Source organism: Lipophrys pholis (genome assembly GCF_963383615.2).
Source record: "Lipophrys pholis genome assembly, chromosome: 16".
In the NCBI taxonomy this organism is placed as follows: domain Eukaryota; kingdom Metazoa; phylum Chordata; class Actinopteri; order Blenniiformes; family Blenniidae; genus Lipophrys; species Lipophrys pholis.
This window is the reverse complement of record NC_137634.1, coordinates 13873129-13888547: the sequence shown is the minus strand read 5'-3', so window position 1 is coordinate 13888547 and position 15419 is coordinate 13873129. Positions and strand designations below refer to the sequence as shown.

Below are 15419 nucleotides of genomic sequence, written 5' to 3'. Positions count from 1 at the left end.
CAGATTATTCATCATCATGTCTCAGGGTTGATTCGGCTCGGAGAAAAAGAACACACAAAAAGAACAACAGATCTGGAAGAAGAAAAAAAAAAAAGGCGCAAACACGGGAGCAGTAATGACAGCCCCACATCAATGACGATCTGGTCAGATATGTAATTTTCTGGAGGACTTCGACCAAACGTATTATACTGTCAGAGTGGGCCATCAAAGCCAAGTCGCAAATATGTTTAGAGGCAACGCTGATTACCATGGAGACAGGATGATGACTTTTATCTGAATCGCACAGCACGTGCTAGAAAACACAAAGCCCAAATACAACACACTTCATCTAGGTCAGTGCCACAAAAATACTCCTCAGCCAAAATGCCATATTCGCCTTCTAAAAGCAGGAAATCTTCACGTTATATCGCGGTGGATAAATGCTTTTCTTTCAAGGTTTTTATATTGCTGTACTGTAGCTTTACTTAGCCCAAATGTTTTTTAACGCTCAAGTGGAGATGCACTTAAGAGTGTGTGAAATGATCTGTCCTTGATGAGCATCACAGTGTTGTTGTTTTTTTCCCTCTAAAAAGTAAAGGGCATCACAGTAACATCTCTCTCTGATTTGAGCTGTTTATCAGCGAAACTGCGCGATACGTTTTGAATCCACTGATCAGTGATCACAAGCACCCCTAAACGTAGCACATCTGAGAAATGAGTGCTCCTTTACATATGTATCAGGATTATGTATTCAACAACTTTGAAAAAAGAAACAAAACAAATTCCTGTGATTATTTGTCTATACTGACTGATCATTTTTTGCAGCAAGAAAAATAAAATGGTTTTGATTCTGACCTGAAAGTCAAATTTCAGTATAAGATACCTTTCTTTTTGTTTTGTTTTTTTTCTTTTTTATTAACGATACCTGTTTACTTTGAAAACACCATGAAACCAAACCGGAGAGACGCTATGACCATAAATGCATTACCTTGGCGAAAAACTGCAGAGGTCAAAGGTGATGTTCCAGTAGCTCAGTCAGTGGTCAGGACAAGGGTTTGACGGACACAAATTGAGTGAATAGTGAGCATAACATGAGAGGGAGCAAAAAACGAATAGGCAAGTATATGGAAAAAGAGGAGAGGAAATATTAGTGCAGCACAGTTAACTGAAATGATTTCAGGGGGGAGGGAAGAGTGTTGAGGTGGCTGGGAAGGAAAAAAGCAAACCAATAGACCCCATACCTTGGCGGTTTAACATCAGGTGCGCCAGACCTTGAGGGAAAGAACAGAAAAAAGGATACGAAAACAGGAAGTTCATAAAGAGGTTCGGGAGAACAAAAGCATTGTCACAATGTTGGACTGCAGTTTGTGACAGACATCCTGGGGAAGGTACGGATGTCAAAGTTCGAACTAAAATATAAACGGGGAAATCAAACTAAAAACAGACAAACATCTCAAGGGAGGAGAGGGAAGGCAAGGAGAGAAAAAAACATCTTGACTGGTGCAACCCTCATAGGTTGCTCACATAGATGCTTTTTTCTAATGGAACACATACTGTATGTTTTACTTGATGTAGACAGCGTTTGAGATGTATTAGGTATACATAAAACTTGTTTTATATTACACCTAATGTAAAAAAAAAAAAAATCATGGTAATGCTTGTTAAGGTGGTTTTTATTACCTCTATCTCCATATGTATGGAAATGCTTTTTAGTTTATCTCCACTTCCCCACACGTCAGTATTTACCATTGAAAGCTCAGCTGAGCCTTTTCAACCTTTTGCATGAGAGAGAATTATAAAAGGGCAGAAGTAACACCACTCCTTATCCTTTAAATCATCGAAATAGTCTATCGCTCACACTTTCACAGAGGACTTACCACCTGATGTAGTGGATTTGGAGGTGGAGCCAGAAGACTACACCTCTCTCATAATACCGATACGACGGAATAACAACCATCATATGGCGGCTGGGATCACAGTGATCTGCCACACCTAACCTTTAAATTCTGAAGTAAAGCGACAAAAACAGAAGAGAGCTATAGCCCAATGGTGCACTGTGTGAACGTCTCAATGACTATAAATCATCATAAAGCTGGTCAGCCAAGGAAAAAATGCCACAGCCCACCTCCATATTCTGTCACACAGTAGGCAGAGGATTAGGCCTGAGTGGGTGCTGTGCTGAACACAGGGGCTACCTGCACTGGGCTACACAGGCAGGACCTAAAACAATTTGACACAATAAGGTGTACTGTAGATTCAGTGTAACATATAATCACAACAAGAAATGAAGCATTAGAGTTTATCAACATACATTTTTATAAATCCCTGCAAACTATAAGGCACATACGATATTATCTGTTGCAGTTTTTGACACTGTACAGAACCAGAGCCTGTTCACCTGTGCACACTGCGGCGATCAAGGAAATATTGTATTTAAATTACATTATCCCACCAGCATGAGTCTCTCGCTCTCATGTCCTGCGGTAAACACAGACACTGTGGAGCTCAGACAAATATCTCAATAGGTCAGCCATAAATTGTACAGCATACTTCACCTGCTCCTCCTGCCAAAGAGGAGCTGGGGCTGACACAATGCAACACTTCTGCTGAGCATATGAGCCCCACTGTGCCTGCCAACACAAACAGCTCTCATCAGTGCATCAGCACTTTAGGACTCTTGTACAGCAGTCCGCTTACTCACAATTCCAGCCCGGCTTCAGTCATTAGGTAAAACCTCATGACGGTTCAGGTCACTGCTGGAGAAATCTTCACATGTTCGACGAAATAAGACTGTGAATGCTGCAAGTCCTGAGGTGGAATGGACATGATTACCCCCGGGACGGTCCTTGGCTGCCAACACGTAGTCTTTTTGCTACAGTGCACCATTGCAAAGCTAGTGCTTGAGCCTCTGCTTAGACGGGATTCACCCACAGCCCTGTCTGCATAGCAGACAAAGAGCTACTGTGTGCACCCCCACTGCTGCTGTGTACTCCACATGACAGGCCAACATAGGTACCCACACAACATAAATGATGCCACCTCTTCTTATCCTCATTACCCTTCAGGTGATCTCATTCTCACCAGCTGCACGAGGAGGGATTATGATCGTGTCTGCATGTACTCTGCCGGCCTTTCTGCAGGAAAAAGAAAGCACTCTACAGAGCTGAGACACAGCGTCAGAAAAAACAGAGGCGAGAAGTGAGCTGTGTACACACCGTCATTAATGGAAACAAAGCCAGTGTTGTTGTAAGCCGTCACTGACCGGGGAGAAGAGGAATATCTATTAAAGTGTATTTCCCGCTGTCAGGTGTTTGGTCCCAGTAGAGATGAGAGGAAGATGTTTACCTTGTTCCAACTATTGAGTAGAAGCAGTGACAAAACTAAGAGCTTGTTGCTCCAACAACTGGGGGAAAGCACCGGTCTATTTTCTATGAAGCAGGAGAAAATGTTTAGACCTGGACAATTTGCACCAACGACGACTCCACACATGCATCTCTACCTAACGCCAGATAAGGTTATGGCGAGCACTTTGCAAGCAACACACTAGCAAACACACTAATCTTTGTCTATGTAGGTACCGCTGAGAAGTTAACAAAAAGTGGATTAGGAGTGGTGTCTTTGCTGCCCTTCTGCAGAAGCCGCCTCCAATTGAATATGCGCATCCTACTCTGCAGCGCTTTACATCCAAATCTCACATGTGGAAATGCAGAGATAACTGGCTAAGATCTGTACAGTCCCGTTTGAGGGAAAAGCCAGTATGGAACCAAACTGCTCTTCCTACCAGTAATCTAGCCGCTTTCTATTTTTAATATCCAGCCCACCTAAAGAATACGCTAGTGCCTCAACGGATTCAAAGCAAGTAAAAATCAATAATCAGGTGATGGGAGCTCATTTTAATAAAAATATTTGCATGCTGCACTGACGATCCTTTTGACATAGCCTCATTATATAACAACCCTTTTTTTTTATTGTTGCTGCTGTAAAGAATGAAAACAAACTCAGTTTAAAGCCCTTTGTTTCCGTCAGGGCCATTTTAAACCTGGTAATTGGATGAGTTCTTTTGAGGATGGGATGTCATATATCATTTCATCATGGTACTCCGCACGCTGCTTTGCGATCTTCAACTACAGTTTATTAATAATGTGTTTGCTGTGTTCACGAACACTTTACTTCATCAACAACTGCTGACCTTGACACTCGGAATACACCGCATAGAAATCTGAAGATGAACACTGCTTTCATTTTTCAGGTTATCCCGAATGCCGCACCTTTGTCCACGTCCCAATTACTGCCAGATGAAATCAAGACCTTCACATCATGATGTTTGAATGCATAAAGCAACTCGGCTAATTTGACTATTTAGATTAGATGTATCAAATAAATGTACTTCACACTATAGGACAGTGTTTTCTTATGTGCTCCTGACCTCTAGACATGCAATCTTTGTCTTTTCTTCCTCCGTTTCATAATCTATTTCATTGAAAGCAGGCTGATGAAAAAGTACCTGAAACAAACCTGTCAAATGAAATATTTTCTTTAAGGATCAGCAGTTTCAGGAATCCCATTAAAAAGATCATTTATGTTAGTTTGTTGCAAAAGCCATCTTTATTTGATACCTCACAATGGTTTAGTACAGTAATAACAAAAAAAATTTAAATTCTTCCCAAAAATAAAAAAGAACATTATTGTTAGCTTAATTAGACAAATATAGTGGCAAAAACAGATTGCAGATGTTGAAGGACCTCTCAGTCAGTATCGTGACATTAATTAGCATGCATCTAAGAATGAAAGGATGCTTGAGGATTAGGATTTACCAAATTTGTTTTTCCGTGAAAAGTACAGTATTATGGAGCCTGTTGTAATGAGGGATTAGACCAAGGTCACTGCTGCAGAAAGATGCAAGCCCAACAGGACCAGCTGTGTCCTTTTTTTGTCGAAGATTTCAGTGCTTGCTTTTGCATCCCTGTTCCTCCTAATGTGTCATGATTGTGTGCTTACACGTGAACATTTGAGAGGGATAAAAGCAAAATGGCAGTGTTTTCACGAGGCATGTGTGTTTGGTAATGCTATACTACATGTTTGAGTGACTTCTCAGTGTTCTGTATCTGCCTTGTGAGGTGCCTGTCCTTATCTCTTGTTCACAGACCAGTTTTTTTTTTTTTTTTTTTTTTCGCTCACAAAACATCAGGGGATGCTGCACTCTTTTGGCACCTGAGCATGCCCCACCGTGGCCTTTGTCCGCACGGATCGATGGGAGCCCACGTGCTGCATACAGTAGATGACCAACTGAAGACTCACCTGCTGTGCCAGAGGTTTTCACTGCCTTAAAGCAGTCCCTCAGACAAATAAGGATAATTCCTGCACCTCTTAAAACACACAGGCAAGAGTAAATATAGCATTTGAGTTACCATCTTTGTCATCTTTGGGAGGGAGGAGTAAATTTAGGTAGCATACAGATTTGTGTTATTCTGTTGATGCAAGTACAACAACAACAAAAAAGAGACTTGCTTCTGAATAGCACATGGAGTGGTATGAAGGACAGGAAAAAAGAGGCATCTGGTGAGTGTGATTTTTCTGTTGTCATTGTTGTTTTCATGCATTCTGCATTGGGGATTGTCTCCATGTCAAGCTTTAATCCAATAAACATTCTGATGTGCTCTCTTTGCAGCATGTCATTTAATAATGCCTGCCTTTTTGCTGTGAGCAGAGCCATTTCTGCTCATGGTAAGACTAATCATTTCTCATTTTTATTCATGATACTGTGCAGAGATAAAACCTAACACTAAAAAGTACAACCATATTCCGTGACAGTTAAGTTTGGGCTATGTTTAAAATGTTGACAGTTTTTCCTAAAACATAAAATGCATCATACTAAAAACCAAAAAGATGTCTAATAACCAACATAACGTGAACATATGTGCTGTCATTATAGCCCTCAGCTGTTTTGTGTCTCGCACAGCTACGTGAAAAGACTGTACATGAAGACAGTATCTTGTTACTACCTTCAGTGTATTTTACTGTCATGCTGCAAATGCAAGTGTCAGGAGCACAACTTTCAGAGAGCAGGTGTGCACAGGTCTGCGCATCTTGAGTCAGTAACAGTGATTTATAATGTGCAGTGGTTCAGTGCACCTTGTGCCGGTCTCCTGAGCCTGTTGGCTGCCCTTTCACCAGAACCAGCAGTCCTTACTAGGGAGATGGATGTCTTGCTGTGATGCCAACTAAACAAATCTGCCTCCTCGCTTTCAATCTTCATTTCCCGTTTGGTGTGTGCACCTCATTAGAAGACAAGCCTGTTTAGCTGTGGTCACTTAAATGTTGCTAATAACAAGAGAAATGTCTCTTTTGCTGCCAAAGAAGATTAGTTCCTCTTAAGAGAATAGCTTTAAATGCACCTATACAAAGAAAAGAAAAAAAAAAAACACCATTGCAGATATTATTACAATTGGATGATTGTTGTCGGTAATCATCCGTGATGTGCCGGAGGATTTATACCATTGTGTTTGACTTTAATCCACATATTGACCTCAGCACATAATGGCATATAAGTCTTGGTAAACCTTGCAACAGTAGTTTAGCTGAGAAAAAAAAATGCACCAAAGAGAGCGGAAAAAGCACAGAATTTATAAATAATGAAACAAAGCGTCCCTGTACAGTCATTTTCCTCTGTGAAGCAGTATGTGAATGCTACCCATATTGTGTGACACCCACATACTCTACAGACCTTTCTTGTCACCTTGAGCTCACTGATTATATATACAATGAGCATTCGGCACATTAGGCGCATTTTTCCAGAGTGACCTCATGAGCAGTGATAGTATATCTCCGTTCAGCTTAATTTGTTGGATGTCAGAACTGCAGTCCAAACCGACAATAACAACCTGATAATAACCAGACACACTCTCACACACTGATGCTGTGGTAATAGCCTTTGCAAATAAAAGCATCATGAAAAACAAATTACGCTCATCATTATACTCATTATATACTGCTTTGTCTTACCTTCTACTTCTCTCTGGACAGCTGCTGGAGAACAAAGAAAAACAGACAGGTTTAATTTTGACAGTATGATAGTGAGTAATAATCCGCTTCCAGTTTATTATCTGCATTTCATCTGACATAGACGGATACATCAAGCTTTGCTCAACCTTTCAGTTTCTTTTCCTGTCAAAACATTCAAGCTGACTGACACAATCTGCCTTGAACCTTTGAGGTTGCTCTTTTCCTCTATTGGTATAGTTAAAGAAACATCACTAACAATAATAGAGGCACCATAACAAGTCTGTGACGTTGAATGTGACATACTGACATACGTAGATCATATATTTTCACATTTAACTGGGTGAAAAAAAAATTGTCAAGGTTTTAGTCAGTCTTAGAACCCTGTAAGGGCCCCTGACCTTGTGAAACGTGTGAAATCTTGATTTTCCCAGTCAGTCGTGTTATAATGACTAACACTCATAAGTGGGAAAGCTGGAGTGTTTTGCAAACGGAGAGAGAGAAACATTTTTTTTTATCATTTCCACTTTCTGTCTTGTATTTTAGGTAAGAGAGTTTCAAAGCGCCCTTTAAAAACGAGAAGTTCTAAGCAGATTTTCCAGGGTAAGAAAATTACATTCATTTTGCAGCCTGTTAGACGTCTCGGAGCTGAAAACATGGAAACAGCTATTACGTTAGAAATCTATTATCCTCTGACTTTTCAAGATAACTGCTGAGAAAGCGAGACTCCTGCACACATTCAGCTTTTAAATGCTGCTGTTGCATACTTTGGCCCAGATTGCTCTTAAGTGGCTTTATTGATTATCCCCAGAGGCTCAATAGGTGCATAGATGATATATTTAGCATAGGATATTTTAAACTTTTATAAGCATTAAACATGAAGGTCAGTCATGTTGGTCCAAATGTACGTTCATTGTTGGATTTATATCAGTTCCTTAACCAGTCCAAAATAATCCTATTTGAAGGAGACCAGATCTAAGCATTGTGCAGCTTGGGGGCATCGTGTGGAGGTTTGATGGTCCTGGACTGACCCGCATCAAGTCAATTAGGAAAAATGAATCAAAAAACTCTTGTTGCATGATTTTCTTTCTTTTGAACGGTGGCCACTCCATCTTTAATGTATGGAGGATTTTGTGCACATCTTCAAAATTGATACAGGAATATATTTTTTAAACAGGATTTAAATACGTATGTGATACTTGATCACAAGTTTGATAACAATTACCGAACAAATCACAAAGGAAGAATACAAAAACGTGACTGAAGGAGAGCAGGGACAATAGCTCATCAAAACCAAGTTAACTATGGGGCCGATCAGGAAAATTGACTTGCCATTCCCTGAACTGGATTGTGGATTTCATGCTGACCTCTGGATGTTACATTGAGTTTGACAGAAGCAAACCCAGAAGCAGAGGACAGTGAGAAAAAAGGAAGAATGTTCAAGTCATAAGACAGAGCTTCCTGACAAAGTCTCACACACAGAACCAGTGATCGACTCCCGTGAGACAGCAACACTGAATAAAGAGTTTTGAAAAAGTTACGTACACATGCAGAGTAATGCGATGTTGGTAATGAGCGTGGTTATTAAATCCTGCAGGCATGTTGACAATTAAAAATACTTCATAGCAGCTGTGTGACATTGTTAATGATTTGTTTATTATGGCCCGTGCAGCAGAGTTAGGTATCTATGTGCAATGTATTTTAATCCAAACTATTTAATTTTCTAGTTATTTTGTTGTCAACACCTAAAAACAACCTGTCATAATGCTTTTATTGTTACAAACATCGAGGGCGTCTGTCGCTGGTAGTCTGTTATATTCATGTTTTGTATGTGGTTGGTAACAGCTTCGGAGGTGGGCCCTACTAACCCACATCCGAGGACTGATGAGCACTGACAAAAGCCACTCAAATGAGCCGATATCATCCACTCAAAGCAGGTGTTCTAAGTTAATTGTATAGTAATGACTGAAATTCATAAGAGGAAAAACTGAAGTGTTTTGTAAAGAGTAACAAAAAAAATCTCCCTTCCTGCACTGTGTAAGGTTAACAAAGGGTTTTAAAGCACACTCTAAAGTGTTAGCTTCTAAGCTTGGTGTTCAGCAGATTTTCCAGAATGATAAAATGACATCGACTTGGTGGCCTGTTAGATGTGTCAGTGATGAAAATATGCAGAGAGCTATCACATTAGAAACCTGTTATCGTCTGACTTGTGAAGATAGCTGCTGAGAGGGCTGGACTCAAACACACAGGCAGCCTTTAAGTACCGCTGGAGTATACTTTGGCCTGGATTGCTGTTAAGTGGGCTTTATTGATTATCCTCTGGAGGTCAATGGGGTTATGGACCGTATATTTAGAACTTGATATTAATGAGCTATCGCCACCATTTATAACTCCACCATTTTCTGCAGCCATTAGCCTTCAGTTCAACGGCACCACAAAAGGCGCCACATCACCAACAATTCACAGATACCCCTAAAATCCCTCGCCTCACAGTTTCCATAGACTCTATAGTAGACATGGTTTATTTTGGTGATATTTAAGTAATGGTAGAACATCTATCTTCTTGTTCCTCGGTATAGACCCACCACTTCTGTTGATGTAAAATATAGTTTACATTGAGGTCCAAACAAGAAGCTTTTCTTACCTTCTTGGCAGTACATTCCTCTGAAGCTGGTATTGATACAGTCACAGAGGATCTCTCCTTGATTAACTGAACACAGGCCTTTGTTGCTGCAGGGTGAATGTGCTTCACATATGTAGTCCAAATCATTATGAACAGCTTGACCATCCAACAGGATCGGGAGTGCCTCTCCTAGTTTCAAATTGGCTATAAAGCCCTGGAACGGTGGTTCATATTTAACGGTGCTCGACGTCAGGGCGGACAGACGCACATCAGGGGAGATCCCCCCGACGTAGAGGTCACTGGCCACGACCATCTCTTTCCTCTTGGACTTCACCTCAGCCACTTTCTCCTCGTTGTCCACCACCAGCCGGGTCTCTCTGTAGTTACGGGTGAGAAGGACTCTGTGCCAGCGATGGTCGTTGATGTATGTCTCTGTGTGCAGGGAGGCTGGGTCTGCGCAGTGGATGGTAAATCGCATCTGGAGCCTGCCATCTGCAATCAGGAGCTCCAGGAAGTCGCAGTTTCCACCATCATCAAGATAAAGCACCAGAGCTTTGGTGATGTTAGATTTCAGAATAAAGCTGAGCTCTCCTGTCGTCTTAGCGTCCCACTTTCCATAGCGTGTCCACTGACCAGGAACCCCTTCATATTCCAAAGCTATTCCCGTTAGCACCAACCCAGCCAACAACAATAGCCAAGAAACCTTGCTTTTGCACATGCCCATGTTGTTTCCTATCTACTCTTCACTGCTCCTGTGTTTTATCCAACTCATATAAAATCACTGGTATCGCTGTGAGGAAGCGTTATCTTGAGTCTATAATTGTTTTATCACTCTAAGATGTGCTGAAATGATACTGCAGCTCCCACGTGGTGCAGAGGAGTTTCTTTAGCCTTGGCTGTCTATCCTGACTCTTTTTGCCATCTCTCCACAGGTGACACGTGATGGAGTGAACAACTGAGGCACATTGCTGAATACTTTGCATCTACTTTGGATTGGCTGGGTGAGAGAGAGAGAGAGAGAGAGAGAGAGGGAGAGAACAAACAACACAAGTGATGCACAACACTGCGCGCTTCCTCGTCTTCGCCATCCAGTGTCTTGGCCTCCATCCAGCACTGTTCCTGTCAGTTCTCCATGGGTTAGCTAGGCATGCAGCCTAGGTACAGCCTCCATCCTCCTCAGCATCCTAAGACATGAAAGAAAAATGTGTGATTAATAGCTGGAAACCTTACTTGAAGCTGATTATACAAAAAAGGCAAATAGCCTACAATAGTCATGAGTAACAAAGCAAATGAATCACAAAAGTTAACAAATCGTTAAAGGGGGGGATATGGGGAAATGGGGATGGCAGAGATCCTCTATTGTGATGAAAAATTCACATTCAGCTTTGATTTGTGTTATTAAGAGTGATTTGCAACAGCTACCATAATGAACATGACTACAGCCACGATACTTCAGCTAGATGCTCGCAATGCAATGCTTTAGCCAACACCCCCTAAACACCTCCCCACCCCCCCACTCCCCCATTCTGCCTTCACATTCAGGCAGGAACAGAAACCAAATGTCTCAGAAGCACAAACCGAGGGCCTCAGTAGATCACTGAAACCTGTGCTGATTTCCAAGAGGCTGTCTGGGAAAGGTCTGTTTCACAAGTGCCTCCACAGATGTTTTGGCGCAATCCATGGCCTCAGTAACTCCAGTGATGTTGAGACCCTTAAGCCCTCTGTGCTCCCCGGCTTCAAGCTAAGACGCGACAGCTAAACAACACATGTAGGCCAGAGGCTGGAGCGATAAAAAGATAGAGGTCTATGTTAGAAACAAACCGGCAAACAAAGAAGTCAATACTTCACGATAACACAGGAGGGTGTGCCTCACGGGCCTAACGACACAAACAAAGTAATGCACTGCTCTTTGACTTAACGGGGAAGCTGCACCGACTCATTACTACCCATCAGGCTAAAAGCCTGCAGTCAAACTGGTGCTTTCCTCCTGTGAAATGTCCCAGCAAACTGCACATATTCAAAGAAGCAAAATTTATATCCAAACAAAAAAGGCGACTTTTTAAAAAAAAAATTATTTATCTTTCCACTACCCAGAGGACAACAAAGCCAGTAATGAAATTATTCTCCGGACAAATATGTTCTGTGTAGCTAAATCCTGATATAGCTGCCAAAATTCTCCACTGCTGCCCAAAACCTATTATAAACACTTAAAAATGCAATATCATTGTGCGATTCAATTAAGTGATCAAAATCAAAATCTGCTATTAGAATTAATTACAACTAGCTTGTACAAATTAGTGTAACAACTGTGTATCAGCTGAGTGTTTACGTCATGCCACATATTACAAATATGATAAAACTCAAAATATGTCTCATTAAAAAGCAATTAAAAACAAGTTTTTTTACCAAAGGGGCTGAGATTTCTTCTCTTAGCATTCACAAAAATGCCCCAAAGTCACCTTGTCTGCTCAAAACAAAAGAAAGGAATACAGATAATGTACCACTTCACATCCCAGATAACAATCCACTCAAATCTAATCAATCGGTACGCAATAAAAACAGACTTGACAAAACAATGTTGAGTTCAAGAATTAGAGTTTACGACACAACTGAAAATTGTGTATTTGTCTGAGAATAGAGCTTATTCTTTTGGCTCACTTATAGACGTTTCTCAATAAAGAGGAGAGACATTTTCTGCAAGTTTGGCCCAATTTCATGTCTGTCACCGAGCTAGGTACAGCGTGTGTTTGTGTCTGCTGGGAATTACAGCCTCTGTTGGGTATCCTGCTGATGAGGGACCGCTACAGTCGGGTTTATTTGCTAAAGGTAGATGGAGCAAAAGGAGTGCACCAAGGCAAATAAATCTAAGTTCCACCCCAAAGCGTCAGAGGGCTCCGGGCTGGAAGAAAAGCCGTCTGATAGACGGGTTTATCATGGGAATAGCTGGGTCCTGGAAGGTCATAAAAACTGACACAGGATGAATAGCAATTTGCCAGGGTCAAGGAGTGATGTGTGAAATGCTTTTCAGAAACTAGTGTGGTCGAGTGTACGTGGTCAAATTGAGCTTGTTTTGATTCTGAAATAAAAAAAAAACAGCACATTTGTATTGTTCTATAGAAGGTGACAAGAAAGTATGCGGTGCTCTCAGCTTAATGACCTCGCCACACGACAACTGTTCCACAGCAACTCTCATTTACACTCATTAAACGAAACTTGCACTCCAACACATTATTGTAAGATATATAAATGAACCATAATGTGAGGGTAGAAAAGACAAATATGGTAATATGCACCCCCTGCTAGGTATGCTTAAATGTAGTGTATAAGAACATCTGTACAATATAGGAAGCTGTACACTTTTTTTTTTTTTTTTGCATGATTTCACTGAACGTACATTCCTCATAAAGAGTGGAAAACATAATGAAAATCAAACCACTCAGCGCAAAAATTATATTTATCTGCGCACTTTATGAATATGAGCAACATAAACTAGCATCCTGTATTTACTGCACATAAGTGCCGGTAAAAAGTGGGAACATAATGAGAAATCTAATGAAAATCAAACAGAGTATATCAAGTATTTTTGTGACCATCTTGCATTTACTGGACATATTGTTGCAGAGTTAAGCCACTCTCCTCTACACTTTGACATCTGTGTTTCCTGCAGTGATCACCCACTCCATTGCACACACACACACAACTATTTCAACAACTCTCACAACGTCTGAGGCTCTTTTAGTGACAGAGAATCGGGCCCTGTTTCCAGAGGGCCTTTAGGATGCTCGCCAGGCGATGTCACTCCTCCGCTCTACAACAAACTTTAAAACTGATACAGCAGAGAAGAAACCCAAAAAGATTTATTATTGCAAGACAATTATCTGTTGAAATGTTTGAAAAAATGATATTTCTAGTCTTTTCATCTGAAAGGGCTGCTTCTGTACTGCCCATCTAACAGATCTCATTCCGATGATTTGCATGTTACATTGCATGTTCAAAATAGTGCCCTTGGTGTGTGTGGACCCGGGTCAGCTCTTTCCCCTGTCCGTTATTGATCACACAATATTAACTTGTCAATTTGTGAGCAGTGTTTATAGTCAAACTCATAGAACGGTCCCTCTCCGTTTAATGGTTTTTCTCACTGGGTAACAAGCAGTGCCTTCATTAAAAGTAACAGGACAATTACCCATCATGGCCAGAACCTGGTCTGAGGAGCCACAAGGGGTTATCCATTACTCTCATTTCCCCGAGAGCCTGAGCCAACCCTGACAGCAAAACCAGAGACACACACTGCTGAAACAGACTGAAACCTAAAACCATGACTCTCCTCAGGTCTGTTGGCCTTGTTGTTTATGCAGAATACTCTTTCTTTTGCGCTCTATATTTTTTGGATGATACAATTATCAATCTTTTGTAGGACAGTAGTCACATGGCTTCCTATTATCTAAACTCATACTACTGGAGGAGCCATTTCACGATATGCACTTTTTACACAAACTACACTGTTCGATTTGCAAAACAAGTATTTCCCACATTATGAAACACATGAAATTACAGCACTGCAGCACATAAAGCCAGAGTTCATCTGAAAGGCAGGTTATGGATGCATATGCAGCATGACTGGAGTTGTGTGGTTTTGAATTACACTTCAAGAGATCTGCTTCAGCCATACTGGACATTTAAAGGGTTTATAGCTTTTCCTAATGGTCACACTGGAAGGTGGAGTGAAACGCTGGCTGTTGGCCGTATTAGACATTTAATATACATAGTTTAATAATAAAATCTGCTGACACCCTCTGTAAAAATCCATTAAATAATATTGTGCTGCGTTGTTTAACGTATAATGTTGGACTACATTGAGGAAAATGGAATTAATGACTTAATAAAGGAGTAAAAAGAAATTGCGCCTTCCACCGCACAGCCACACAGAGCTGACAGTTATTTAGGTTACATGTTGCATCAGGTTTCCAATATTTTTCACATTCTATGTGCCACACACTTTCACCGATATTCTGTGATTAAATGTAAATATTTGAAGACGAACCAATTAACATTCAGCACTTGTGTGACCTAGCCATACGATGCAGCCGGAGGGCAGGGACCTGATGAGGATGATTGATGAGATACTTTGGAGGATTGGGATGTCATGGCTGCTGCTCCCCCACAAAATAAAATAAAAAATCTTTATTGCACCGGGAATGGATATTGAAACAGAGACGAGCATGGGGGACTACTTTAAGGCTGTTTTATCCATCCAACCTTTTTTTTACTAAGTCAATATTTTGACTTAAATTTAACCTTTCAGGGTAATACCAGGATCCCAGTGTTCAGGACCAGCATTGCCCAGCAGCTGAAGCCATTCACCATGACCAAGTGGCTACTGGAAAGAGTCAACGCCGCACCCCCGGGGAAGGACACGGAGGCAGGCAGAGGGGCTTGAGGTTCAGCAATTACTGATTGCGCATGTGAAGATATCACACAGACTCAGCCTTGCAGGAAATACGACTGAAGCCTTTTTTTTCTTCTTTTAGCGGAACTCCAAACAAGAAGGAGCGCGGTCCCGATACTCAGTAACATGTCAGTGAACATGGAAATAATTGTGAAGCAGCTCTCTGTAGGATGGACTGGATGAAAAGGTGAAAAAGCCTAACAGGAGGTGGACTGTGAAGTATCAAAAAAAAAAATAACTAAAAATAACCGGAGCAGTCAACTGCTGAAAATATCCTCCACAAACGAGACAGTTTCCCACGACTCAAACTCAAACAAAGTATGTATAAACGAAGGATGGAAACATTGCAGGTATCACCAACAGAGTTGCTGC

The 15419-nt window shown here is 41.1% G+C and overlaps 1 protein-coding gene across 1 annotated transcript in view; it reads right to left on the bottom strand.

The window, feature by feature from the left end:
- Positions 1 to 10325, bottom strand: part of nrxn2a (neurexin 2a) — a gene marked incomplete at its 5' end in the record, with an annotated part of 98361 nt that extends 88036 nt beyond the window's left edge. Inside the window, 4 exons of the mRNA XM_080483937.1 lie at positions 968 to 979; positions 1221 to 1250; positions 6982 to 7005; positions 9623 to 10325. Of these exons, the coding sequence (XP_080340063.1) occupies positions 968 to 979; positions 1221 to 1250; positions 6982 to 7005; positions 9623 to 10325 (769 nt within the window). The remainder of the gene's footprint in view (positions 1 to 967; positions 980 to 1220; positions 1251 to 6981; positions 7006 to 9622) is intronic.
- Positions 10326 to 15419: the final 5094 nt, after the last annotated feature.